The sequence below is a fragment of the Rhipicephalus microplus genome, chromosome 2 (assembly GCF_043290135.1).
Source record: "Rhipicephalus microplus isolate Deutch F79 chromosome 2, USDA_Rmic, whole genome shotgun sequence".
Taxonomy (NCBI): Eukaryota; Metazoa; Arthropoda; class Arachnida; order Ixodida; family Ixodidae; genus Rhipicephalus; species Rhipicephalus microplus.
In genome coordinates this window covers 167,817,381-167,844,471 of record NC_134701.1, presented here as the reverse complement: position 1 = coordinate 167,844,471, position 27,091 = coordinate 167,817,381, and the positions used below count along the sequence as shown (strand labels likewise).

The 27,091-nt window shown below is 47.7% G+C and overlaps 1 protein-coding gene across 11 annotated transcripts in view; it reads right to left on the bottom strand.

The window, feature by feature from the left end:
* Positions 1–27,091, bottom strand: part of Cpsf6 (cleavage and polyadenylation specificity factor subunit 6) — a 78,865-nt gene that overhangs the window by 20,464 nt on the left and 31,310 nt on the right. For 5 of the 11 annotated variants that reach the window (XM_037421772.2, XM_037421774.2, XM_037421777.2 and 2 more), the window contains 5 exons: positions 25,147–25,344; positions 16,372–16,571; positions 15,342–15,450; positions 3,629–3,736; positions 1,503–1,671 (listed from right to left, as the gene is read on the bottom strand). In XM_037421772.2, the coding sequence (XP_037277669.1) occupies positions 1,503–1,671; positions 3,629–3,736; positions 15,342–15,450; positions 16,372–16,571; positions 25,147–25,344 (784 nt within the window). The remainder of the gene's footprint in view (positions 1–1,502; positions 1,672–3,628; positions 3,737–15,341; positions 15,451–16,371; positions 16,572–25,146; positions 25,345–27,091) is intronic. The other 6 variants (XM_075887074.1, XM_075887075.1, XM_037421773.2 and 3 more) reach the window with 4 other exon arrangements.

Genomic DNA, 27,091 nt, shown 5'->3' with positions numbered 1-27,091 from the left:
ATACAGCGAACGCATGCCGCGTCTCGCTCAGGTTCGTTATAAGCGGGATCGACTGTATAATAACTTATAAAACGTTAAGTATCTTACAGTTTATTACTCGCATCCTACCGACACTGCTACTCAAGGTTGTTTCCACTTCCTTTGGCATTTGCATAGAGCCCTCACTTCAATTTAAAAAAAATATTATGCAGGTTAGTTAGGTCATGATGAATATTTTTTTATATGTCATACATACCATTGGAATTCGGATCGAAATTATGCGATCAAAATCACTATTCGCCTCAGACCTAAAAGTCACTAATCGCACAAGCCCAAAAAAAGGCTTACATTCAGAAAAAAAAGTATGTACAAACCATTCAACATCCACCAAATTGTGCCGAGTGAATATGAGCACTGCTATTTCAATAAAGGTAATACTTGAACCACTCCACTTAGATAATAATAAAGCCAACACTAGCAGTTGCAACGCCAGACTCAGAGGGTGGCTGGGCATTTCGACGCACTGTGGTGCAATTCCAGAAAATTTCACGATATTGGTGCAGCTCGGCGCGACAATAGGAACTTGTATCAAATTGACGCAATTGGCGCCGCTGTTGCATCTCTGCATACACACATTTTCGTGTACTGAGATTACTGTATAACAAAATTTTCTGTGAGCAACAATTTGTAGGTTTGGGCGACTCTAACCATTTTGAGAATAACTTGAAGCAGCGCGGAACAACGAGCACAATGAACGAACACACACACACACTTAAAAGTTTCAGTGTGTGTGAACACACACACACACTTAAAAGTTGTCATTTTTGTGCGCTAGTTTAAATTACACATAACAGAATCACAGATCGCACAAAGAGCCCTGTTTCCGACTGCACAGATATAGAAGAGCACAAGTGCACAAGCATTCCAGAAGGCTTACATAACATAGCTATTTTTCAATACTAAAACTGATGAGGAAAAAGAAAAAAAAACATCACTGTGCAACCACAGCTAGGGTGAACCATGAAGACACAAGCTATTCCCTTTGACTTTTCAACACCATCTTCGAGATACGGGGGTGCTGACGTATTCTGAAAGTGGCATGCCTGCACCAGCATCTACATGCATCGTTTGCTTAGGTGCTATTTGCAGACTGCTGACGAGTCACCTGCCTTGTGGCTTTGCCAAGATTGCTCGCAACAGCGGCAGAGTCTTCGACAAAACACTAAGGGGTCACGAAAAATACGTTCAATTTAAAGGGAGTTTCGTTTGCCATGAGAGTTGCATAGGAATGAGCACCCAAGCAAGAAATGATCCTAATTAGAAGCAAATATTTCACTCAAAAAATTTTCATTTACTGCACTTTTACTGTACAAAACTCACTCAAAACAAATTTAGCCCAAGCGATTTTCATTCTCAGTTGGGCCTATCTGTTATATTTGCTAGCAGTTACCACGTAGGCATTCGTCTCCGAGCAAGGACCACTTGGTGACTATCATCTATCCAGCCCTCCCCTACACACCCACCTGTCGCTGGTGGGTCCACGGTAGTCGTGGGTGTACTGTGTGGGAGGTGGCCTGCCGTACGGGTCCGACGGCTGTGTAGAGGTTGGCGGCGGTGGCAGACCCGCATGTTGTGGGAAGAATGCTGGGTTCACGTGGGGAGCTGGTGGGGGCACATTAGGAGCCGGTACCACTGGGGGTACCACAGAGCGAGAGAAAGAAAAAAGGAGGAAGAAAAGCGTACTTGCTGCATTACAGTACAACAGGGCAGCAAGGCTACACATTCATGCACTGCCAGAACGATGTGTTATTATAAGGATAGTTTGAACTACCATTACCTTACATTTGTATTACACTAAAACCTCGTTATAACGAAGTTGAAGGGGAGCCATAATTATTTTGTTATATCCATTATTTCATTATATCGATTATAACAGTTTGTGGCAATGTGTGCTCATAAGGGCGCACACCTATCTGCACGCAAAGAAGGAAACCACCTTGCGGCCCAATGTACCGCTACACGAGCACGCGTGCGACCGAAAATAAACACAGTCGGACCTCACTAATTCCAACACACTTAATTCGAACTTCCGGTTAACTTGAACTCATGCTGAGGTCCCGTCAAAGCTATGTGTATTCCAACGGGCAAAAACGCCCTGTAATTAGAACGCGCAAGCACTTGCGACGGTTAATTCGAACACACCACGCTGCGAAAATGCTCTCAGCACCATGCCCAATCCCGTGGAGGCACCTCTCAACGCTGCTTGCGAAGAAGGAAAAAAAGAAAAGAAAATAAAAGACTGAGGCGGATTGTTTGCTCGCTCTCAAATGCCGATCTGCGACGCGCCTGTGCCACGCTTCTCCCTTTTTCGTGTCTGCACGTAGAGATCCTTCTCATTTCAAGGCCACGTGCGGAGAGGGAAAAAAGAAAAAGAGAAGCTGTCGCGGAGAGTATTTTCTCGGTGCAGAGGGTAGCAGCGGAGACAGTCGTTGCCGTCGTGAGAGGGAAATCGCTTTGCACCGCGACACCGCTTCTTGGTCATGTGACCCGCTGAGCATTTCCTCAATCCTCTCCACTGGCTGTGTGAGGACGGCTCTCTCGGCCGTGCGTGGCGTGGCCGTAAGGTCGGCCCGGTAGTTTTGAAAGAGCGCGCCGAACAAGCATCAAACTCCACAGAAAACAATATACTTACCACACTATGGTCTTATTTTTTTGATAAACTAATTTATTTCATTATATTCATTTACTTGTCAACTTTACTTCGTTACAATGAGGTTTAGAATTCATGGTTTTCAAAGGAGCTTTCAAGGGGAATTCCATTTGCTTCGTCATATTCATTAATTCGTTATATCCCGTTACATTGCAATGAGGTTTGAGTGTACATTGCTTACATTCCCGCAGGCCGCGGGATCAGATTGCGGCAGTGGCGACTGCATTTTCGATGAAGGCGGGAATGCTGTAGGCCTGTGTGCTCTGATTTGGGAGCCCTCCACTACAGCATCTCTGATAATCATATGGTGGTTTTGGGATGTTGAACCCCACATATCAATCAATCATCGCTTACATCAAATCTTACACAGCCTCACAGGTTTTATTACATCACCAATACAATGAGAAGAATGATTTCATGAAATCTGCACTCCTTACAAAGCTCTCACTAATGTTATGAACACAGGTAGCTTTGCGCAGTTCACCGCCTTAGCTACATTTCTTGCTGCCGACGTTGTGCACATTAGTGTAACGAGAAAATGATGCAATACTTTGGTAAACTGACTTAACTTCTATATCTTGTTCAAGAACTACAGATAGCTAGAAGAAAAAAAAGTTAAACACGAAATTTAACCATGTAGCCACCGATTCGGGCTAGTGGTACTGCCATAAAATTTTGTGATAACTGGTAATCTTTCATCCCCAATTCACGCAATCATAAGAAGGAACGTAACAAGTTTGTGTGCGCTACGTTGCATAATTTTACCTCATTGTGCAATCCTGCGCTTACGAGTCGATGGACTCTCCGACAGTTCAAGAATAACTTCGCAATTTGGCAGCTCTTCTAACAGTTCTACGTGGGTACCGTCTACCCACGTAATGCTTTCACCACCAGCAAGGACAGTGGCAATGAGCAAAAGGTTATAGGTAGGCAGCTCACCGGGCGGTGGCAGCCGATTGGGAGGCATACCAGGTGGGGCCGGGCCAGGAGGCACTCCACCAGGGTGCGGTGGTGGTTGCGACACTGGGGGCAGGGTGTGCAGTCCAGCTGCGGAGGGAAAGACAACATACCGAAAAACAGTGCAGGCTTTGCTGAAAAGTATTGAGTGCTAGACATCAAGGTAGAGAAACATTGCACGGAGCTGTGCTTGAGGCCTTCAAAGAAGTTACAATTATAATGAAGGAATGATGACAACAAAAAAGAACAGCAAGCATCATCGCAGAGTAAGGCACCACGAGATCGGCGCTCGAGCTCCTCCATCTTCCTCGTCCTGTCGCTATCTCCAATCTCCCACCTGCCCGTTTGGTTCGCCCAATAAACCTCTTTACATTTGGTGGATCGTGCTGGGTAACCACATCGCCTACAACCTGGAACTCCGATCCCGCACCCTGCCGTCGACCATGCAAGTTGACGCTGCCCAACAAACAATACCTCTCGCGGCCGCTACTTGCCCCGGCCCGGTTCATCAGCGAGACCCCCCCGATCTTTGCCGACACCGAAGACCAGGACGTCCAGGACTGGCTGTCGTCATACGAGAAATTCAGTGGACCCAACAGGTGGGATGACGCTGCTAAGTTAGGCACTGTCAATTTTTATCTCACCGACGTGGCCAAGCTGTGGTATACGAACCACGAAACCGAGTTCGCGAATTGGTCCGCCTTCAAGGAGGCAATATGTGCCGTTTTTGGTCGTCCTGCCTTACGGAAGCTACGCGCCGAACAACGTCTGCGCACACGGGCAAAGGAACCAGGTGAAACTTTCACATCATATATAGAAGATGTGATCGATCTCTGATGGCGCACCGATGCTTCCATGAGCGAGAGTGCGAAGATACAGCACATTATGAAGGGCGTCGACGATGACGTTTTCCAGATGCTTCTCGCGAAGTCTCCTAGCACTGTGGCAGAAGTAGTGACTTTGTGCCAAAGCTATGATGAATTGCGGAGGCAACGAGCTCAGGCGCGACGCTCATTCCAGACAATCCAACCAGTGACCGCACTGGACGCTATGACTGACCAGAGAAACCTTCTCGCACAAATGAAAGACTTCGTGCGAGAGGAAGTGGCTCGGCAGCTTTCTCTGCTGCCTTTTGCTCAACGCCAGGAGCTCTCGCAGCAACAGCCACTGCGACACCCACCCCCATTGGCTCCCATGCTCCGACATGTGGTGCAGGAGCAGATTTCCGAGGCTATGCCGGTGCCCTTGCAGCAGCCCCCCGTCACCGCACCTCGTACTTACGCTGAGGCACTAAAGCGGCAGCAGCCACACCACCCCACACTGTTCCAGGGACTGCCGTATACCTCAGCCCCGACTCAGCCGTCCACCGCCTGGGTTCCTCCCATTGCCACCACAGCCTCAACTCACCCGTTTGCCGCATGGGCTGCTCCCCTCGTCGCCAATACTTGGAGAACGCGCGATAACCGGCCCACCTGTTTTGCGTGCGGCGGCCCTGGCCATATTGCCCGTTACTGCCGTCGTCGCGTGCCGGGATACACAGACGCGCGGACACAGAACCGCTTCATGGACCTTCCTCCATCTCGTCTGGAAAATTCTGATCCTCAGTCAAGCTCATATTCACGAGAATGTCCGCGTAAAATGTCTGGTCGCTCACCTTCACCCCGTCGTCGCTCCCTGTCACCCATGCGTCGTCGGCCAGCTCCTGAACACGAGGGAAACTAACCGCCGCAGTTCAGGTGGCAAGAACTGCGCTGCGAAATGCTCAAGTCCTCGGACATTGACGTCGAATATTGTCGAAGTTTTTGTAGAAGGTACTCGAGCATATGCTCTAGTGGATACTGGTGCTACCGTTTCCGTGATAGACGCTAAACTTTGCCGCAAGCTCTGAAAAGTGACGACGCCTCTTAATATGATGTCCTTGCAAACAGCGAATGGGGACCCGGTTCAGCCTGTAGCCGCCTGTACTGTCCGACTGATGATCGCGAAGGACCACTACACTGTTGAGTTTATTGTCCTTTCGTCATGCTCACACGACATCATACTTGGATGGGATTTTTTATCGCGTAACCATGCCGTTATTGATTGTGCAAGATCGGAGCTTGAACTTTTCCCGTTTTACGACCAACCAACCAGCCGCATTCAGCCCACCGTACACAAACTCGTCGTCAAAGAAGGCATTGGAATTCCTCCGACAGCAGCTGTGTTGCTCCCCGTGTTCTGTGACGGCATTAGGAACGAAGCTGCATTCTTTGAGCCATCAAGCCTCTTCCTTAGTCGAAGATCACTTCTTCTGCCTTATTCAACCCACTCTATTTTTGAAGGAAACAGTGCTCTTTGCCTCACCAATCCCCTTCCGTATCCCGTCAAACTGTTTCAAGGTGAATCTCTTGGACACGTGCATGCCATTGATAAAGAACGAATTTTCACCATGCCGCCAGATTGTTTCGGTGACGACGACGCCATCAGTGCCCTCAACCCTTCCAATATACCACCTTGCGAGCTTTTCGATTCATCGATTGCCGACGGACTATCGCCATCTGAATGCTCCGAGCTCCTTCAGCTGCTCTACCAGTTTCGTGAATCCTTTGACGCTGTGCAACCTACCCTTGGCCGAACTTCCAGTTTTTTCCACTGCATCGACACAGGTTCCAACGCGCCAGTACGACAGCGACCATACCGTGTTTCCGCCACGGAACGTCAGATTATCACCGAACACGTTGACGATATGCTCAAGCGCGACGTTATCCGACCTTCCCTAAGTCCATGGGCATCACCTGTCGTTCTTGTTAAGAAGGACGGTACAATTCGCTTCTGCGTTGATTACAGGCGCTTAAATAAGATCACTCGCAAAGACGTATACCCTTTGCCCAGGATTGATGATGCCCTTAATTGCTTACAAGGTGCCGAGTTTTTTTCGTCGTCAGATTTGCGTTCGGGGTATTGGCAGGTGCCCTTAGCAGATGGTGATCGTCCAAAAACAGCATTCGTGACACCGGACGGGCTATATGAGTTCAATGTCATGCCCTTCGGCCTCTGCAATGCGCCGGCCACATTCGAGCACATGATGGACTCGGTTCTGCGGGGTTTGAAATGGAACATATGCCTCTGCTACCTCGACAATATCGTCGTCTTTGCACCCGATTTTGCAACACACTTTGTACACCTGAAACATGTCCTCACGTGTCTGAAGAATGCGCAGCTCCAACTGAATCTCAAGAAATGCCACTTCGCTGCTCGGACGCTCACCATTCTCAGTCACGTCGTATCAAAGGATGGTGTTCTTCCCGACCCAGCTAAACTACGCACTGTTGCTGAATTCCCCAAACCAACAACTGTAAAACAGTTACGCAGCTTTGTAGGATTGTGCTCCTACTTTCGTCGGTTTGTGCGCAACTTTGCCTCCATAATTGCCCCTTTGACCCAACTTTTAAGCAGTGCCGACGACATCTCATCATGGTCTTCCGAATGTGATCCAGCATTTACCACTCTTCGCCATCTCCTGACATCACCGCCTATATTGCGCCACTATGATCCCACGACTGCAACTGAAATCCATACAGATGCCAGCGGTGTCGGTCTCGGTGCAGTTGTCGCTCAACGCAAGCCTGGATCCCCTGAGTATGTCGTCGCCTACGCCAGCAGAACGCTCAACAAGGCTGAGGTAAACTACAGTGTTACCGACAAAGAGTGCTTAGCCATACTTTGGGCAATTGTGAAATTTCGCCCATACTTATATGGCCGCACCTTTGCTGTAGTTACAGACCATCATGCCTTATGTTGGTTGTCGTCGCTGAAGGATCCATCAGGTCGCCTTGCTCGTTGGGCTCTGCGACTTCAAGAGTATGACATCCGCGTCGTGTACCGTTCCGGCCGCCAACATGCCGATGCTGACGCGCTCTCACGATCGCCACTGTCGACTGAGGCTGCCTCTATATCTTCTAAGGAACACGCGCTGTCCGCTCTTGACATCGACACAATGACCTCTGCACAGCGCGACGATCCTTGGATAACTTCGCTTCTGGACGTCTTATCTGGGGTACCGACACTTCCCATCACTCGAGCAATGCGACGCCAGGCTTCGCACTTCACCATTCGAGGTGGCCTCTTGTACCGGTGCAATTACTCACCAGACAGCAGGAAGTGGCTGCTCGTTATTCCCCGAAAGCTGCGCTCTACAATCTGTGCATCATTTCATTCCGACCCGCAATGCGCTCACGCCGGTGTCTTCAAGACCTACGAGTGTTTAAGGAAACGGTACTACTGGCGTGGGATGTTTACTTTTGTTCGACAGTTTATTCGCGGCTGCCACGAGTGTCAGCGACGAAAACAGCCACCGAATGCAGGAGCAGCTCCACTACAGCCGCTTGCGTGCCCTGACCGCCCATTCGATCGCGTCAGAATCGACCTTTATGGACCACTGCCATTGACCACAGCAGGTAACCGGTGGGCTATCGTTGCTGTAGATCACCTGACACGGTACGCCGAAACCGCTGCTCTTCCTACGGCAACCGCTCAGGACGTCGCATCTTTCATCTTCCATCGGTTTGTGTTGAGTCACGGCCCTCCTCGCGAGCTCCTCAGTGACCGGGGCCGTGTATTTCTATCCGACGTAATCCAAGCACTTCTCCGTCAGTGCCATATTGTACACCGGATGAGTACTGCTTACCACCCTCAGACGAATGGCCTGACTGAGCGGTTTAATCGGACCCTGGGTGACATGCTCGCGACGCATGTGGCATCTGACCAAACGAACTGGGACCTGGTTCTTCCGTTTGCGACCTACGCGTACAACACCGCTACCCAAGTCACCACCGGCTTTTCTCTATTCTACCTTCTATACGGACGTCAACCATCGCACACAGTTGACACTTAGCTGCCATACGCACCAGATGTATCTGAGTGCACGACCGTGTCTGAAGCCGCCCGTCACGCCGAAGAATGCCGCCAACTAGCGAAGCAGTTTACTACGGCTGACCAGCAACGCCAGAAAATGGCCCGCGATGACGACCACCCTCCTGCCGCCAAGTTCGCCCCTGAAACCCTTGTATGGCTGTATGTACCACCCTGTGCACCTGGTTTGTCTACCAAGCTACTTTCAAATTACCATGGCCCATACCGCGTGGTAGAGCGCACATCGCCCGTCAATTACGCCATTGAACCGCTTACGCCACCCGGTGACGGTCGTCGGCGTGGACACGATATTGTTCACGTGGACCGCTTGAAGCCGTACTTCGACCCGCTCGTTCCCACTTGTTAGATCGCCAGGATGGCTTGATCTTTCTCGACGGGGGCAATTATAATGAAGGAATGATGACAACAAAAGGGAACAGCAAGCATCATCGCAGAGTAAGGCACCACGAGATCGGCACTCGAGATCCTCCATCTTCCTCGTCCTGTCGCTATCTCCAATCTCCCACCTGCCCGTTTGGTTTGTCCAATAAACCTCTTTACACAATGAACACTTGCTTATAATTGAAATAAGCATGGGTTCACATAACTGGTAGCAGCTGAGTGGGCACTTTTTACTGCAAAACGAATTGTTCTGCACCAGTTGTGTTTGAAAAAACAGCTTAAAGAAAGTCACAAGATCAGTTTTTGTTTCTTGCATCATGTAGCGTCACATTTGTCTGGTGACAGTGAGAATGCGAAGTTTGAATATCGTTATCAATGCTACTGCGATAAAACAAATCAACTGGCACAACACATCAGAGTAATGCTTCCAGCAATGCATTTTCATTTGAGCAGGTGTGAGCCGTCTCGAACGTTGTACGAGAGCTTGGCGAGGCTAGGAAATGAGAGTAGAGTCAACTCTCCAGTTAAGGGGAGGCGCTCTTCGAAATAACTTTTTTTTATTTCTAGTCGTAGACACTTGAAAATTTTGTTATTAATATAGGTTTTCATGGAGATTTCAAAGATGCAATCAATTTTTGTGTAGCTGCTACAGTTATTGAGTTACGCCATGTTACATGTTTTGCGGGTACTCTTTCATGTACTTAACTTTCAGTAAAAGCATTCTCTGATCTTATTTGACTCTCTGTAGATTGTAAAGTGCAAATATCTATCCCAATATGTCACAGAAATATTGGAACCAAGGAAAAAAAAAGTCGTATTGAATGACTAGTATTTACTCGCATAATCCTCCCACTCGCATAATACTCGCATAATTCTCACACCCCCAACATCGCCCAAGAAAAATGCGATTTTTTTTTCCTCGAGTAATTATCGCACCCCGAAAACTGTCACAATGATGTCGTCCCATAACTTTGTTATTTAGAAAGAAGGCATAGGCCGTCATGGTGTGATCCATTTTTCTGATGCAATAAACGTCCCTCCAAATAAAGAAAAGTTCAGTGAATATTTGTAATCAACTGTTTAATTACGCTAATTACAACTTCAGCACAAAAAAAGTGTGTAATAATTTCAGTATATTGTTTTATTCAATTACAATCTTTTCTGTCATACCTATCACACCACTCCTTCATACAAAGAACTTGGTTTGAAATCCATACTTGTTCTTTGTAAATCATGAAAAGGAGTAAATCATGAAAAGAAGTCAAATATCACAAGACAAACCTGAGATCACAATTTTTAGGTGTCTTAGAGACTTAAAGAAAAGTTGAAACTTTAAACGCAGCTTTCTCAATACTGTTTTTTTGACATTATGCTCAGTCCCTCCACCTGGTTCAATGAAGAAACAATTTGTTTCTCGTAAAGTATTGGTGGTATCGCTTCAAAATTTTTATGGAAGCACTGTGAGGTCATTCTTAGTGTCTGTGCCAATTTTCATCAATATCCAACGAGAAACAAAAAAAGTTCATTGAAAAAAGCCTGTCGAAAACTTCGACAGGCTTTTTCTCACAAGTGTGTTTTGGACATTGTGCATTGCTCGTGGAAAGAGTAGCACGGGAATGACTGGACCAATTTTGATTGTTTTTTTTTTTCTGAATCCCTGAACACTGCTTGTGGGTACAGCAATTTTCAATTTCTGTTTTATGGCCCTGTTATTTTTCTAGACGATGATTTGTCCGTGCCACTGTTTCTGACAATGTGTGTCGGCAGACATGATGATCTCTAAAAAAAAAAAAAAAACTTATTAAAAAATTCTCAGAGTGCCATACCCTGTAGCTTTCTTTTGAGTAAAGATCAACATCATTCACAGCATCCTGGCATGTTTTGTTACAGCGCTAGGCTTTCCACGAGCAGACCATGTAATTGGACCATGTAACATTATGTAACTTGAGAACTACTGAAGCTATCATGATGAAACTGCATATTTCCCTATTCGAGACATTAATGAGTATGCATGCCAAATTTCACTGCTGTAGGTCAACAAATGAAAAAGTTTTTTTTCAATGCCACCTCCCCCCTTAAGGGGGGACGCGGCTTTGGGATCGCGCAAAACGGCAAAAAAATCGATTTTTTGAAACTCAAGTTTTCAGTTTCTGGAACCCTTTTTCTATCTGGTTCCAAATTATCTACACTGAAAGCCGTGCAGAAGTGCTTCGGAAAATTCGTTTCACCCACCTAGGTAGCAAAACTTTTTCTGGAAATGGCGAGAAAACGGTGTTCTTCAAAAAATTATAGCTCCGCGATGCTTGGGCCGGGAGCCGGCTTCTTGGGCTCATGGGAAAGAGCATTTCTCTGTGTTTAACTTTTCCACCTCAGCTGGCTCCTCCCTTTAACAACAAGCGAGCAAAAAGCAAATGTTTGAAGGTCGTTTTGAGGCCCTTGATTGGCCGTGGCCGCCATGTTGCTTCAGCTCGCCTCGCCATTGGCCCGATGCTCGCTCCAGGAGATCGTCGTCTGCTGCTTGTGCATCGCGAGGACATGGCTCTCGAAAATCGCCACTTCGTGACGTGTTCACGGCTTGATAATCACTTAAGATATAACTACGCTTTAGTTACGAGCAGTAAGCGGATGCGCGATCAGGTTACTACAAGCAGGAGCGCAGTCTACGAGCGCCGCGGGTCATCAGAGTCGCCTTTCGCCCTAACTCCGTTGACAGCGAGACTGCGGGCAGGAACGACACGCTAGCGCATTCGTGGCGACGTGATTCTTCACAAGCAACGAAGCTGAAAGCGGCGGCACAATCTGATTACTACGAGCGCGCGCGCGGCGCGTCATCGGAGTCGGCTTTAGGCCTAACTCCGCTTACAGCGAGACTGCGGGCAGGAACAACTCGCAAGCGCACTCTTGGCGACTGGCTTCTTCGCAAGGAATGTACCACATCACTCGCTAGCTCCTCTAAATCACGTATGGGCATTTTACGCATCGGCAGCGACAACAAAATCAAGCTTGTCACCCCCCCCCCCCCCCCCTTCACTGCCGAGGATCGCTCGGAACAGCGGCTAGCAGTTTCGCGTGTCGCATTCGAAAATGCGATGCCAAGTGCAGTGCGTGCCGATTTTTTGTCTTCGTAGTTGCACATTTCGCGCATTGTCATCAACGCCGCGGGCAAGTGCATTATGCGTCGGCTGCACTGTCCACGCGGCCGCGCACCCCACGGTCATATGGAGTGCTGTCAATAAGCTTTTGGGATGCAATTCAGACGTGCTTGGAGCCGTGCTTGATATCGCCACGAACGTCTATGAATGTTCCGAAGTTAATGAATTGCTGTAAATTAGAGTTTCCGTGACCGGCTGTATGATGATGCGTTTCACAGCTAGAGCGGCGAAACAGCATGTATGAATCAGGGGGCACGAATTTTTATATGCCTGTTTCGTGTCATTAATTATACTGCTAGAAATTCCCGTGCCACCAGTCTTCTGCCCATAACTTTGTTATTTAGAAAGAAGACATAGGCCGTCATGGTGTGATCCATTTTCCTGATGCAATAAACCTCTCTCCAAATAAAGAAAAGTTCAGTGAATATTTGTAATCAAGTACTTAATTACGCTAATTAATTTGTAATAATTTCAGTATGTGGTATTATTCAATTACAATCTTTTCTGTCATACCTATCACACCACTCCTTCATACAAAGAACTTGGTTTGAAATCCATACTTGTTCTTTGTAAATCATGAAAAAGAGTAAACCATGAAAAGAAGTCAACTATCACAAGACAAACCTGAGATCACAATTTTTAGGTGTCTTTCTCAATACTGTTTTTTTGACATTATGCTCAGTTCCTCCACATGGTTCAATGAAGAAATAATTTGTTTCTCGTAAAGTATTTGAGGTATTGCTTCAAAATTTTTATGGAAGCACTGTGAGGTCATTCTTAGTGTCTGTGCCAATTTTCATCAATATACAACAAGAAACAAAAAAATTTCATTGAAAAAGCTTTTTCTCACAAGTGTGTTTTGGACATTGTGCATTGCTCGTGGAAAGAGTAGCACGGGAATGACTGGACCGATTTTGATTCTGTTTTTTTTTTTTCTGAATCCCTGAACACTGCTTGTGGCTACAGCAATTTTCAATTTCTGTTTTATGGCCCTGTTATTTTTCTAGAAGATGATTTGTCCGTGCCACTGTTTCTGACAATGTGTGTCGGCAGCCATGATGATCTCTAAAACAAAAAGAGAACTTATTAAAAAATTCTGAGAGTGCCATACCCTGTAGCTTTCTTTTGAGTAAAGATCAACACCATTCGCAGCTTCCTGGCATATTTTGTTGCAGCGCTAGGCTTTCCACTAGCAGACCATGTAATTGGATAGTGTAGCATTATGTGACTAGAGAACTACTGAAGCTATCATGATGAAACTGCATATTTCCCTATTCGAGACACTTATGAGTATGCATGCCAAGTTTCATTGCTGTAGGTCAACAAATAAAACAGTTTTTTTTTTTCAATGCCACTTCCCCCCTTAAAGCGAGGAGCCAGCTGAGGCTAGAAAGTTGAAAACGGAGAAATGCTCTTCCTGATGTGCCCAAGAAGCCGGCTCCCGGCCCAGCCATCGCGAAGTTATAATTTTTTTTAAATCGCTGTTTTTCTCGCCATTTCCAGAGAAAGTATCGTTACCTAGGTGAGTGAAACGACCTTTCCGAAGCACTTCTGCACGGTTGTCAGTGTAGATACAGTAGAACCCCGCTGTTGCGTTCCCGTGTGCTGCGTTTTCCTGGCTGTTACGTCGTTTTCGGCCGGTCCAGGCACAGCTCCCATAGGATCCAATGCATCGAGAACGCCGCTGCTGTGTCTCAACTATGGGACCGTTCCCGCATCATACGTTGCGAAGTGCCACGACGCGCCGGCCCGAGCGGCCATGTTGTCTTTCATGTAGCTTAACTTGGCGGCTTGACGATGGGATTGGCCACCCAAAGTGCCGGGGGCAACACCTATGACGTATTTTCAGTTCATGCCAGCAAAAGCATGACCTTTGAGATCCGTATTAGCACTCTAAGAAAGATTGTGTCTATGACGCGTTGGGGCCCTAAAATTGGTTTGGGCATCTGTAAAAGTAAGGTCTCAGAGACCTGTTTTTGTTTTCTTGGTATGTCACGCTGGCTTAAACTTATCACCACCGGGTCACGCAGGGGGCCCAATTCAAAGGGTATAGCCCGATCACCATCACCATCGCCCATGTGTGCCCGTGCTACCCGTGCTTGCTGCGGTCTTCTCACATTGCCTTTGTTTTGTGTCGGTCGTTGCGCAGGTTATACGAGCGTGCAGCATTGTGCCTTTACACTTCCAAAACTCCAAATAGTCAACAGTGACAACGCTTCTGTTGACGACGCCATTGTCACTTCCGCGATGTTATCCGTCGACGACATCGTGGCTGAGTGCGCCAATCCGTGCGCGCGTGACGAAGTTGAGGAGGAGGTGAAGCGGATACCGGAGCCAACGTCCTCATCGGCCGTAGCGGCACTGGATTTGTTGCGAAGATATGTGCGCACCAGTGACGATGGCGAGAGCCACATGGCACTACAGGTGCTTGAAAAACGCCTTGTGCTTGTCGGGTGCGAGAAGATGCGCCAGGCAATGCTGCATGATTTTTTCAAGCGAAAGAATTAAAATAAAACTGTGCAGTTCACCACTACTCTCATTTCTCAATTTTTTGCGTTTCTCGGATCTTGCGTTTCCCGGCTCCTGCGTTTTTTTTTTTTTTTTTTTTTTTTTTTTTTTTACGATCCCGTGAAAAACGTATCAGCGGTGTTCTGTATTTTAGAAACAGATAGAAAAAGGGTTCCAGAAACTGAAAACTTGATTTTCCAAAAATAGATTTTTTGCTTTTTTTCCCGATCTTAAAGCCGCGTCCCCCCTTAAGCAGGTTTAAGTCGTAAAAAAAAAAGCGCTGTGAGAGAGACCTGTTATAATGTATGTGAGGGTGTATTATCACACAGAGGTGCATGCAACAAGTGCATGCCATTTTCATGGCAACATTAAAAGCAAAATTTTCCAATAGTATCCACTATTTTGTTGCATTTACGTCCTTGTAGTCACAAGGACTCCAAAAAATATAAATCAAGTTCTGGGGTTCTATGCACCAAAGCTCAATACATAATAATGAAGCATGCAAGAGCGGACGGTGCCACGTAAATTTCAACCACCTCATGTCTTCCACGGTGTGGCCCTAAATTGAAATACACAAGACGCTCCTGCATTTCACAACTGTCATAATGCGCCACCGCGGTAGAGGCTGCTCTGGTCTCGAACTTCGTAATCACAGTGCTAGTGTTCTCTCTCGAATGTAAGATCTATTGAGAGAGTCACTAGTTGTGGCTCGAAAGAAGACCCTGTTAAGAATCCTGTCTCACCTGGTGCCCTCTCCCACTCATTGGTAACCGGTGGCGGGCCCCTGTGGTCCGGTATCAGTGGTGGACCCCTGGGTGCTCCAAGTGGTGGCGGCGGCCCTCTTGGAGGGGGCTGCACCAGAGTGCAACGCGAGTTTCCGACGACAATGATTATTCTTGGTGACAACCTGAGGCAGCGTTCACACCGGTGACTGATAAAAGTTGGCAAGTGGTGACCACTCTTGCTAACTAATGTGCACTTCATCAACTGTGACGTGCCAGCTGCTGTTGCTCGCTCTAATGCTAGTTTCGTTGCCAATGCAACCACGGCTACGTAAAATATCTGTCTGCATACCGTCACAGGTATTCAAACATTACCATTGCTGGGATGCCGATTAATTCAGTGGCAACACAACTCCACTCGCAGAGCTAGAAAAAAGCAATCAGTAAGACACTCCACCAAATGAATGCTTTTTGACAACTCACTCACGCGACCTCTGTCAGCCACCTGAATGAAGGTTCAAGAGTTACGCAGAACTTCTGCCCATGAAAGGCATGTTATACATGCCTTTCAGCTCTGCAAGAGTGCTGTGACAGCTTGTGTCTGCCCTCAGATAGTGTTTTTGCACAGCTAATATAAATGCTAGGCTTCGTAAAAAAGCTTTCATTACTCAACTTAAATATTTCACAATGCTCACATATCTCCACTGAGGTATCTCCTGGCCAGTTCCACCTTCACTCTGAAGCCAGCAACATGAAGCTAGATGGGCAAAGTAATTGAACTCGGACATGTCAACATGCTTGACACCAAAATGTGTGCACATAACTGGCTGTTGCACAAGTACACATTTTCTTTGGGTAGTACAGTATCACCTGTGCCGCTGTAATCTTAGGTTGCTGCTGACAACAGGAGAATCCAGTCATCAATTTCTGTTCACACGTATAATTGCAAACTGCACTCTTTAACTACAATGTATCAATAGCAATTAACGAAATGGCTTTTGCCACAACAGTGCCAATGACCTCTGTTTTACCACCCCGTGACTGCCCTTACCATGCGCAAGAGGCTCGGAGGCGGCGGTGCTGTTCGCAGCGGCATTGCCCCAGTGGGCGGCGGTGGGCCCTGCAGGTTGGCTGGCAACGGTGGAGGGGGACCGCTCTGCGGAGGCGGTGGCCGCAGGGGCGGTGGGGGTCCTGGTGGGTGCACCTGAGGGGGTGGGGGTCCCCCCAGCCTCATCGGTGGAGGCGGGTAGTCTGCAGCAAAGAGAGGAACACAAACCTCTCGCGACAGCTGCCCCGATCCCCGCTAATTCATTTGCTGCACTGCCTGCAACCAGTGAAGTGGCTTTGCAGAAGCAAACCACGTAGCTCTTTGCCTCTCGCACAGCCAAATAAGATAGGTAGAGGGCTTGAATGAAACAGTGATAAGCTTTCCTCGAGAAGATAAAAAAAGAAAGGTGGCGGAACTATCAGCAAAGCTTGCAATCACCCAACTCATTTCAGCATTTCATGCGATTCAGTTCCAGTTGTTATAGCACTGACTGTCTTAATTAGTAAGTTTTAACTAGTAGTCTTAGCAGTGCATACCCTCAAAGAGAAAAAAAAGTGGTCTGCTTGCACTACTGCTGCAAGGCTGGAGCCATCAATTGAGCTTATGATCACCTAGCTCAATCGAGGACCTTACGCGACTCGACAGTCTCAAATGTCATGGCTTCAACTTGGCCTTAAGGGGAGACGCGGGTCGAAAAGTCGCGGTTTTCCGGAAAAATTTCGCTTTTTTTTTTTTTTTTCCGGCTGTATTGGCATCCTTGGACTATAATCTATTACTTCTGAAAATATCAAGCTGAAATTCGCACGAGAAATTATCAAAAAATGCTTCCAAGTGGGCAGCGGTGACGCGAGAAATGCGCGAAAGTCGCGAAAAACGGCGAAGTTCGCGTCGTCCTGTCGCGAAAACGACGCGTTCGCCGCCACTTGCAATCGTGCACGCATGCTGCGAAGGCCGTATCCTTCATAATCCACTAGTAGCCAGTCTCCTGCCTTCACGCAGAATAAACAAAAAACGAGAAAAACAACGCGTACATCACGCGTTTTGAATATCGCGGCACACAGCGCGAGGCCGCCACTGGACGGCGGTGCGCTCCACGCTCCTCCCCCTCCTATCTCTCCGGCAAAAGAGCGAAGCCTCGGACGTCGCGATCGAGTTTTTCTGCGTTTCTCTGCATTTTTGAGTCATGGCAAGCCCGAAGAAGTGCAGTTCAGATAATCGAAAGTTCAGAACTCGCCACAAGTATTGAGGGAAACGGCGTCGGACGCTTCGCAAAGCGACAGCGAATGACGATGTCGCCCACGACCAACGCCCCGACGCTCCGACTTCGGATAGGCCTAACACCGTCACCGAACCCTGCGACAGTGGTTGTGAAATAGCCGCTGCCGTGGAATTCGTCAGTGCATCCCAAAGGAAGATTGGATTCTTCGAGAGTGAACGTAGACCGGTAGATGCTGCTACTGCGAACATGCTGCTTTGCGAAATCGATGCACTGACGGCACTTGTGGCGGGTGCGCAATGCCCAACCTGCCGCGAACGGAAGCTCGGCAAGCGAGAGGCAGCTGGAAAGCGCAAAGGACTTTCGGCATTCCTCGAACTGTGCTCTCTAAATTCTGATTGCCCTGAATCTGCACTTTCGTTCACGCACACGTCGAGACGTACTGCTTCGGCCGGGGACCAAGGAACGAGCGCTCGTTTTGACAGCGGCAGCTCGCGTGACAGCTTTGCTGTAAACGTGAAGGCAGTTCTGGCAGCACGCGCTATAGGCGCAGGCCACGACCAACTTTCACGATTTTGTGCGATTCTCGGTCTTCCGAGCCCGATGCATCACAAGACATTCAACGGCATTTGCAAGAAGCTCCATGGTGCGGCGATGACGGCAGTGAGCAAAAACTTGCACCAGGCACGAAACATAACGAAGGACGCAGTCGGCGGCAGATGTGTGCCAGTCATGTTTGATGGCACCTGGCAGAAAAGAGGTCATAACAGCCACAATGGAGTGGGCACAGTCGTGTCCCTGGACACGGGGCTCTGCCTCGATTTTGAAGTTCTTTCGAACTACTGCCATGCTTGCAGTATACACAGGGACCTTGGGGAGGATGAAGAGATATGGCGAGCTTTTCATCTTCCAGTTTGCCAAAAAAACACTGACTGCTCATCCCATGCAATGGAACCTGCGGCAGCTGTCAATATATGGCAGAGGACCTTGTCTTATGAAACTCCACTGCGATTCACCAGCTTCCTAAGTGATGGTGACAGCAAGGCCTACACTGCAGTCTGCGAGGCAAATGTATACTGTGACACCCCCATTGACAAAGAAGAGTGCACGAACCACGTTGAAAAGCGCTTGGGAACTGCCCTACGGAAATTGGCAACGCCACTGCCACGAGGCGAAAAACTGAAAGATGCGACAATAATAAAACTACAAACATATTACAAGATCGCCATCACGAGCAACAAGGACAGTGTCCGAAATATGTACACTGCCATATGGGCATCGTATTTTCATTGCTGCTCCAGTGATGGTGCCAGTAGCCACAACTTCTGCCCCGCGGGACCAAATTCGTGGTGCAAGCACAAGCGTGCGGAAGCACTGGGGGAGCCTGCACCACGCCACACCCCACTGTTGACGAAGGCCCAAGGATTGGCAATTATGCCTATCTACAAGCGCCTTACAGAGGAGAAACTCCTTATTCGGTGCCTTCATGGCAAGACACTGAATGCAGCCGAATCGCTGAACAGCAAGATATGGCTGCTATGTCCAAAAACAAAGTTCGCCTCCAGAACAACTGTGGAGACAGCCACCGCTCTTGCTGTACTCTGGTACAACAAAGGCCACAGGGGCTTTGAAGAAGTGCTCGAAGGCATTGGAATTCTCCCCTCACAAGATCTGGCCACACATGGTGACCACTGTGACGTCATGCGCATCAGGAAGATGAACCTGAAGCAAACTGCAGAAGCGAAGGCACACCGTCGCAACACAGCGAAGAGAGCTCGTGTTGAGGACACTGACCGCAAGAGCCGTGAAGGACCAAGCTATGGTGCAGGGGACTTCTAGACACTTGCAGTGCATTCAAGGCAAGGTACTTTTCATTGTGCCCCAATTTGATGCAAAAAGAATGATTTCCTAATAAATGCCAACTTTGCGAACTTTCAAACTTGTTTTTCTCATTTTCATTTTTTCTGACAGTTTCACGTTTTCCGGGCAGCCTTTTAGAAACTTATATTCATTGTATAGTAACGAAACTTGGCACACATATTCTTCAACACATGCAGAATGCAAATATCTACTCTAAATTGCAATGCCTACCAGCATTAGTTGTGAAAATATTAGCTTATTGTTTCAAGGGAGATTGAAAATAATAAGTCATTCAATACAATTTTTTTTTTCTTGGTTCCAATATTTCTGAGACATATCTATATAGATATTTGCACTTTTCAATCTACCAAGAGTCAAATAAGATCAGACACAGTGCTTTTACTGAAAGTTTAGTACATAAAAGAGTGCCCGCGAAAAATGTAACTTTTTGCTATTGTTTATGGCATAACTCAATAATTATAGCAGTTACACAAAAAATGATTGCATATTTGAAATCTGCATGAAAAACTATACTAATAACAAACTTTTCAAGTCTCTATTACTAGAAATAAAAAAAAAAACTTTTTCGAGGAGCGTCTCCCCTTAATTCGTACTCTTCATCAGAAGTCTCATCATTGCATTATCAGCAAGGTCTTACTTAGTTGGCTCGTAATTAGTAGCCATAGCATGCATGGTCTCAATTACATTTATGTTACCGTAATCTTATTTAACATCTCATTATCAATATATGACTTGATGAGCCCAGTCTTTGCATAACGTGGCTTCATAGCTTGGTATTAGTCAGTCAAAGTCTTTACTTAGGTATACCACTTGGCTAATTAGCTAATCAGCCAGGCCTAAGCATCATGGGAGCGAGCAGAAGATGAAAAAGACAAAAAAAGTGTGTGACTAGACAGCAGAGGCCAACCATGACTTTAGTTTTCTGGCGACACCACGCAACAAAAAAAAGCTTAACAGCTCCCGATGTAGAACAAGATAAAACTAATGCAATGAGAGTGATCGTCACTTAAAATGAAGCTTCTGTCACTTTTGTGAGTGCTAATACACACGCGCAACACAAATGAGCGTGGTCGCATTACAAATTGGCTGCCAACAGCTCCATAACAATCAAGAAGCACCCATTTAGAAAGCTTTAGCTGTTCTGGAGACTGCTTACAATTTATGAGTTACGAGTTTACCAGGACTGTAAACCAGAGCAGCCAAGCTACTCACGTTGCGGAGCTCAAGCAGACCAACATGAATTTATTACTGCAATGGCCGAGTGCGTTTTACATCGATTCATCACTCTCTAAATTTGGGCTTGTAGGTACATACTGATGACAAGAAGAATAGCACTGAACGAGGACACAAAAATAAGACACACACAACACGAGCACCTTCTACCTTGATGCTCGTGTAAATTCTCTGCAGTGGTGTAATCACAAACATGCAGCCAAAAAGTAGTTTACTTTCAACGGGGGAGGCTACCATCAGGTGCAAAGTGGGAAGAAATATACTCATCTCCCTGCTTCCCTCAAGATCATTTGTAAACCTCGCCTATGATATACTTCGTCATTCACCCCGTCACGGACAGTGTAATCTGCGAGGCTTTCAGAAGATTCACAACAGTTCGTAGTGATACCAAACATGGCTCCAACATGCCTGATATTGCATCATCAGTGCTTTATTCACCTCGGTATGCTCGACCACAGTGTCCAAGAAGTCAGCACGCGATATGCAGGTGGCGGCATTTGGTGACGATGCGCAATATGATGATATGCTCAAGCTCAGGGCCAACAAGCCGGCGTGCAACGAGTTCAGTTTCTCATTTCGGGGGCCAACGCGCGGCCGCTGCAAGACGAGCAGTTCGGGACGATGCGCAATATGTCCAACCGTAGTTTCAACATGCCACTGTGCAATTCGATTCCTTGCTTGCAATGAAACACACCGCGGTCAGTCCGCTACCGCAATAGGTTTGGCCGCACAAGTTTGCATTCAGCTCGTATTGGCGCCGTGAGCGGATCTAAGTAGCATAAATACGACTCCTAGCAGTAAGATCAGCCTGAAGCTTCAAAAAAAAAAATGTCGCATTTGATTGCAAGTACAGTCGATCCCGCTTATAACGAACCTGAGCGTGACGCGACATCCGTTCGCTGTATCCCAAAGTTCGTAGTAAATGAAACACAGCTATTAAAAAAGTTGCGAGTGAAAACGCAAACTTTTTTTTGCCCCAAAAAAGTCTGTGATGCACGTGTTTCGAAGAGCAGAAGCAATAAGGGTGGTCTCGAGTTCACTTAAAATGGTAGGGTGCTCGTTCGCCGAGGCCCGTGGCATAAGCTGAATGAGGCACTGGCTCCAAAGTTTCGTCGTTCTCGCTATCAGATTCCTCCCAATCGCTCTCGCCACGTACTTCATTCACAATGCCCCAATCCGTGCACGGTTTCGCAGTGTCGGCCTCATCGTCGGCCGTAATTAAATCACCGCAACAGATGTCCCACCCACTCCACCAGGTCGGAGTCGACGACGCGCTGCCACAAATCGCCGCCGCAGTTCGGAAGCTTCTGGCTCGGCATAGGGTCCGACGTCGACGAAGTCGGCCTCGCGAAAACAGTTTCGCGCGCACGTAGCAGTCACCGCCGCACACGAAACATTCACCATCGCCACGCTCAGCTGAATACCGGGACGCCCGAAGCGGCAAGTTGGTTGCCAGGTGGTCAATAGTTATGAGCAAGTGCTCCGCAACGCAGCACCTAACGCACGGATTACGCTCAAACCAAGCGGTCACACTTTCGACGTTTTGTTGAGCGGCAGAAAAAAGCTTCCTAGTCCTCTCGTCGGCCACCATGACCACACACGCACACCAAGAGCGAGCAAGACGGGCACACGTGACACACAAGCCAGAACGCGTGGAACAGCTCTGGACCCGTTTCCAGTCAGAAAACGAAACTAATTCGACCCAGCGTGGCGGGCGTCGCGGAGCGGTGGACACGGGCGAAGGGGATGAGATCAAGAGAGGAGAGCAGACTTGCAAGATTCGAAGGGCAAGGAGCTGCGATAAAGAGGGGGGAGGATGCGGCGGGAGGGCGACCTTGATGACCAAAACACACAGGAAGGAGGCACGTTGGGTAGCTGCTTGAAAGGTCAGCGAAACTCGCACGTAGAAAAACTTGGAAAGAAAGCCTGCGCGCGGCGGTGTTCGAAGAATCGGCGGCCGTGGTGAAAAATCGTTTCGTTGCGCCGGCGGGTTTGCGTGGCCTCACGAACTTCGATATTTCGCGATTCGTTCCGCGCAAATTAACAGCCGATTTCGCACTTCTGCACGCGTGCGGAAGGCATGCTGAGCCGAGTGGGAAGTGGGCGAGAACAAGTCCTAAACACGAAACGAATCGCAAATTATTAGAGTCGGTGGAATAGCGTACGCGCGTGTACTAGACGCAGAGTATCGGATACACTCGGTGGTCGACGATGTTGGTAAATGGCCTGGTCACTCCAGGCCGGCGACGCCAACGACAGTGCCAGTGATCAAAAACAGGGTGGATGGCCGACCGGTCTTCTAAAGATTGGTGGCAATGTGAAAACACGAGCCTCGTCTGGCGATGCGGGGTGCTCAGAGTAGCAGGGGGACAAAGGACGGAGGGGTGCGTAACAAAAAGCAGTCGGGGCATGTAGTTTAGCATGGAGGAAGGCATGGAGGAAGGAAACAGCTTTCCTTCCTCCATGTGTTGGGAAAAGCGGCAACTAGAGGGTCGTGGAGGCAGGGTCGGTGTTTAACAATAAGAATGTATGGTCACTTCGCCGATGCCTGATCGGTGGTCGAAATTGGTTTCCTGGGAAGTCGGCAGACCGCTGACTCCGTTCGCTGTAACCGATGAGCGGCGCTCGGAGACGTTCGTTGCAAGTGCGATTTTGTGCCATTGAACCAATGTATATTTTGACGGTCACGCGGATATTGTTTGTTTTAAGTGGGGCCGTTATATGTGGGCTCGACTGTACAAAGAGCGGTTCCCCTATGGTCTATGTCAGGAAAGTACATAATGCTGGTAAGCAGTCACCGCAGGTCTGACGGGCCGGTCCGACACGCCCGTCTGCGATGTTCGCGACGATCGCAGCGTTATCAAATCCTCGTGATTGAACTTCTGCTTGCAGCGGTATGACTTGTCGAACTACAACACAATTCTAAATGAGCGCCTATCACTGCACACAGAGCAGACGTGCACGTCACTACTAAATGGCGTGATTTTTTACAGCTGTGACCTCGCAACGCACCAAGGCGCAAGCAGCAGACGCACTCTTCCGGTTCAGCCAATGGCGAGGCATGCTGCTCATTGGAGGCCTCGAGGCGATCTTCGGACATTTGCTTCTTGTGCATGTGTTTTTGAGTGGAGGAGCCAGCCGACGCGGGGAATTCGAACACGGAGAAACATTTTTTTTTTATTTATTTTTTTTTTTTTTTTCAGAGAGCCCAAAGCAAAGACGCCCGTTCGCATTAATCCGGAGCTAGGATTATTTGAAAATCGGTGTCTTTTCACAATTTATGTGATAATTCTCACAACTTTGACAAGCACAAGAATTTTATAAAAGTACTTCTAGGCGGTTTTTAGTGGAGATAGTACGGAATCAGATAGAAGAAGGGCTGCAGAAACTGAAAATGTGATTTTTAAAACAGCAATTTTTTTGGCCGTTTTTCGCAATACGAAAGCTGCGTCCACTGAAACACTAAAACTTACCTAAAGCATTTAGGTACTATTGCACAAAGCCTACGCGCTAAATGTCTACTGTATCAGTAATAGACAAGACAACCTATCACCTTGTAAGCGTTCAATGACTGACTTTTCAAAACTTCACAAAAAAAAATACTGCACCCAGTGTCCCAGAACTGATATGAAAATTATGTCCACATGCGAAGTTTTTTTTTTTTTTTTTCTATCCGTGTTATTTTTGTGCCAGCTTGATCAGTATGTTTTCCGCTGCACATTAGGACAGCTGCAATGACATGTTTTGTTCATTTTCAAGGAAACAGTTTCTGCGAACAATGCTAGGCAGAACTCTAGCACTTGTCTTCAGTGTTCTTTCTCAGTATTCGCTCTTCTTGCTAAACTCTGCTACGAACTCGCCCAATTTGTCATACGTTCCCCGTCGTGGCAGCCACATTTCAGCGGAGGCACCATTAAAAGAACACCTGTGCACTTACATTTAGGTGACCACAGAAAACACCATATGCTCAAAATCAATGCGAAGTCCACCCACCATGGCACACCTCGTGATGATATTGTGATTTCAGCACGTAAAACCCCAGCAATTACATCGACAGACCCTTTCCATAATTACGAAGCTAACTTCCTTGAAAATAGTTTGCCTAGCTAACGGCAGCTAATCACTTCTCAAGACGGTCCATTCTAAGCGCAGTTTGCTTGCGCTATGATGTAAAAGTTTTGACAGAGCTCTCTTGATCTAAAAAAGAAAAGGTACAATGGACAACCCTAGCACATGCAACACAGACCTCCTTCTACATATGAAGCACAACAGGTCCCGCCATCAGTTGGGAGAATGTACAGCGCAGGTAAGAACACTTGGATGATGAAAAGAGTCCATTACTTCGTGTTCTCTCGAAGACTTCACCTTTAGACAAAGGGCTTTACTACAACATGCACTGGCGAACCAACACCCAAGGAATTGCTACACTCGAAAGAGGCAGAACGTACTGAGTGAGGGCGCACCTGGAGTGTACTGAGGAGGCGGTGGAGGCTGCCCAATCAGTGGCGGCCCCACTGGGGGCATGCGTCCTTGATTTGGAAAGGGGCGGCTTCTGTCTGAGCGTCCCTGGGGTGAAGGGCCCCGAGGACCCAGCCGGCTGGACGGCGGACCCCTGTCGTTACCGCCGCCCAAGTGGTAAGGGTCACCTGACAAAGAAGAACACTGTTAATTACGTGCAACCCCCAACAAGAGCGAACATACGAAGCAGATAAATTTTGAACAAACATGGGTACCTGCACATATTTCCAGTACAATGCTGACAATACAAGTCTCGCCAGGTCACAAAAAAACATTAACATCAGCCGAAATTTGTTTAACCAAAAAAATGTGAAAAACTAATCTCCGAAATTAGCAGTACGCCTGGTGTGTGACCGCAGAAAATCGGCAAAAGTTTTTATTGCTTCTGGGGGAAAAGTTTTTGTCATAAAATTCATACAAGCCATGATCCTATCAAGATTCTATTGTACAGTGTCAAGTTTTATGAAATGGAACACGGGAGCAAGTGGCCTGCATGCACCGGCAGCTGCTGGCAGTGCGTGCTCAAGCAGAAGCAACCACAGCCTCTTCGCATCATCTCTCGGCGAGCAAAACAAGCATATGGCACCAACAGCAAGATTGCTACCCCTCCCTTTTCAAGGCAATTATCGGCCTTTTGCGTTATCGCCTTGAACAAAGAAGGGATTGCGGTCTTTCCGTGGGTTACATATAAGCAATGAATGGTTGTTTAGCTCGTAGAGAGATGACACGTAAAGAGGCTGTGGTTGCTCTCGATCCCGCTTGAGCGCGCTGTCAGCGGCCTACGGAGTGCGCAGGCCACACGCTCCAGTGTTCCCTTTCATAAAAACTGACACCGTGCATATCCGTGCTGAGGCAAACATTACCACAGCACAACGGGTACACAAAAACACCAAACATTCAGATTTAAAATAAGCAGCACACTGTTAGACATTTGTTTTATAGTTTTCTGTTGGTCCTCCAATTCAATAACAAGCATAACCTTGCCTGATTTCCGCGGGTTACATACAGTCGTCGACCGATAAATCGGACACCAATAATTCGGACATGCTCGGTAATTCTGACAATCGCGCGGCACCGCCGATGGTCCAATAGAAGTAATGTGTAAAGACGACCGATATTTCGGACAGCTGCCAGATCGACATTCGATAATTTGGACCCTGCCCGACTGTCGCGCACGCCGAATCGGCAGCCATTATCTCCTCCGGCACTCATACCATAGAAAGTATGGCCTCAGAGATCAAAACGAAAACTAATTGGTAATCTATGAGGCTTTATTTCGATCGCAACTTTATGCCTCAGAGATTTGTACTTGAAAATGCCGATCTCGGAGGCACGGCTCAACTGTGGGGAATCGTATCGACATCGCGATCATCCCACATTCCGGTTCCTGTATACCCTCGCCACCCTCGCTGTGCGGCTATCGCCACCATTCTGTCTAGGCACTGCGCCGTGTCGCCTGTAGGCGGACAGAAATTAGGTGCCTTCTTCCTTTTCCTCACGAACCCCTAACCAACCATTCAGTCACATGTGTGTGCGGTACAGCGTTTTGCTGAATTCTGCGTGCGTTCATATTTATTTTGAGACTTGCTTTATTTTACTTCCAGCTGTCTCACAAGATCTGAAGTTAAATGGCACCATCGGTGCCCTCACAGCCAGCGCTGAAGGCCGCGCCGACGAAACGCAGCAGATATACAACGCTAACCATGGCAAAGAAAGCAGCCATCATTCAGCAAGTGCTCAGTGGTCGTCCGCAAGTCGAAGTTGCTCGACAGTTCAACATTTCGAAGCAAACCATATCAGACTACATGAAGAATAAGGTCAAGATTTGAACAAAAGAGGGTGCGCCAAGGTGTTCATCCGCAGTTGGAAGAAGCG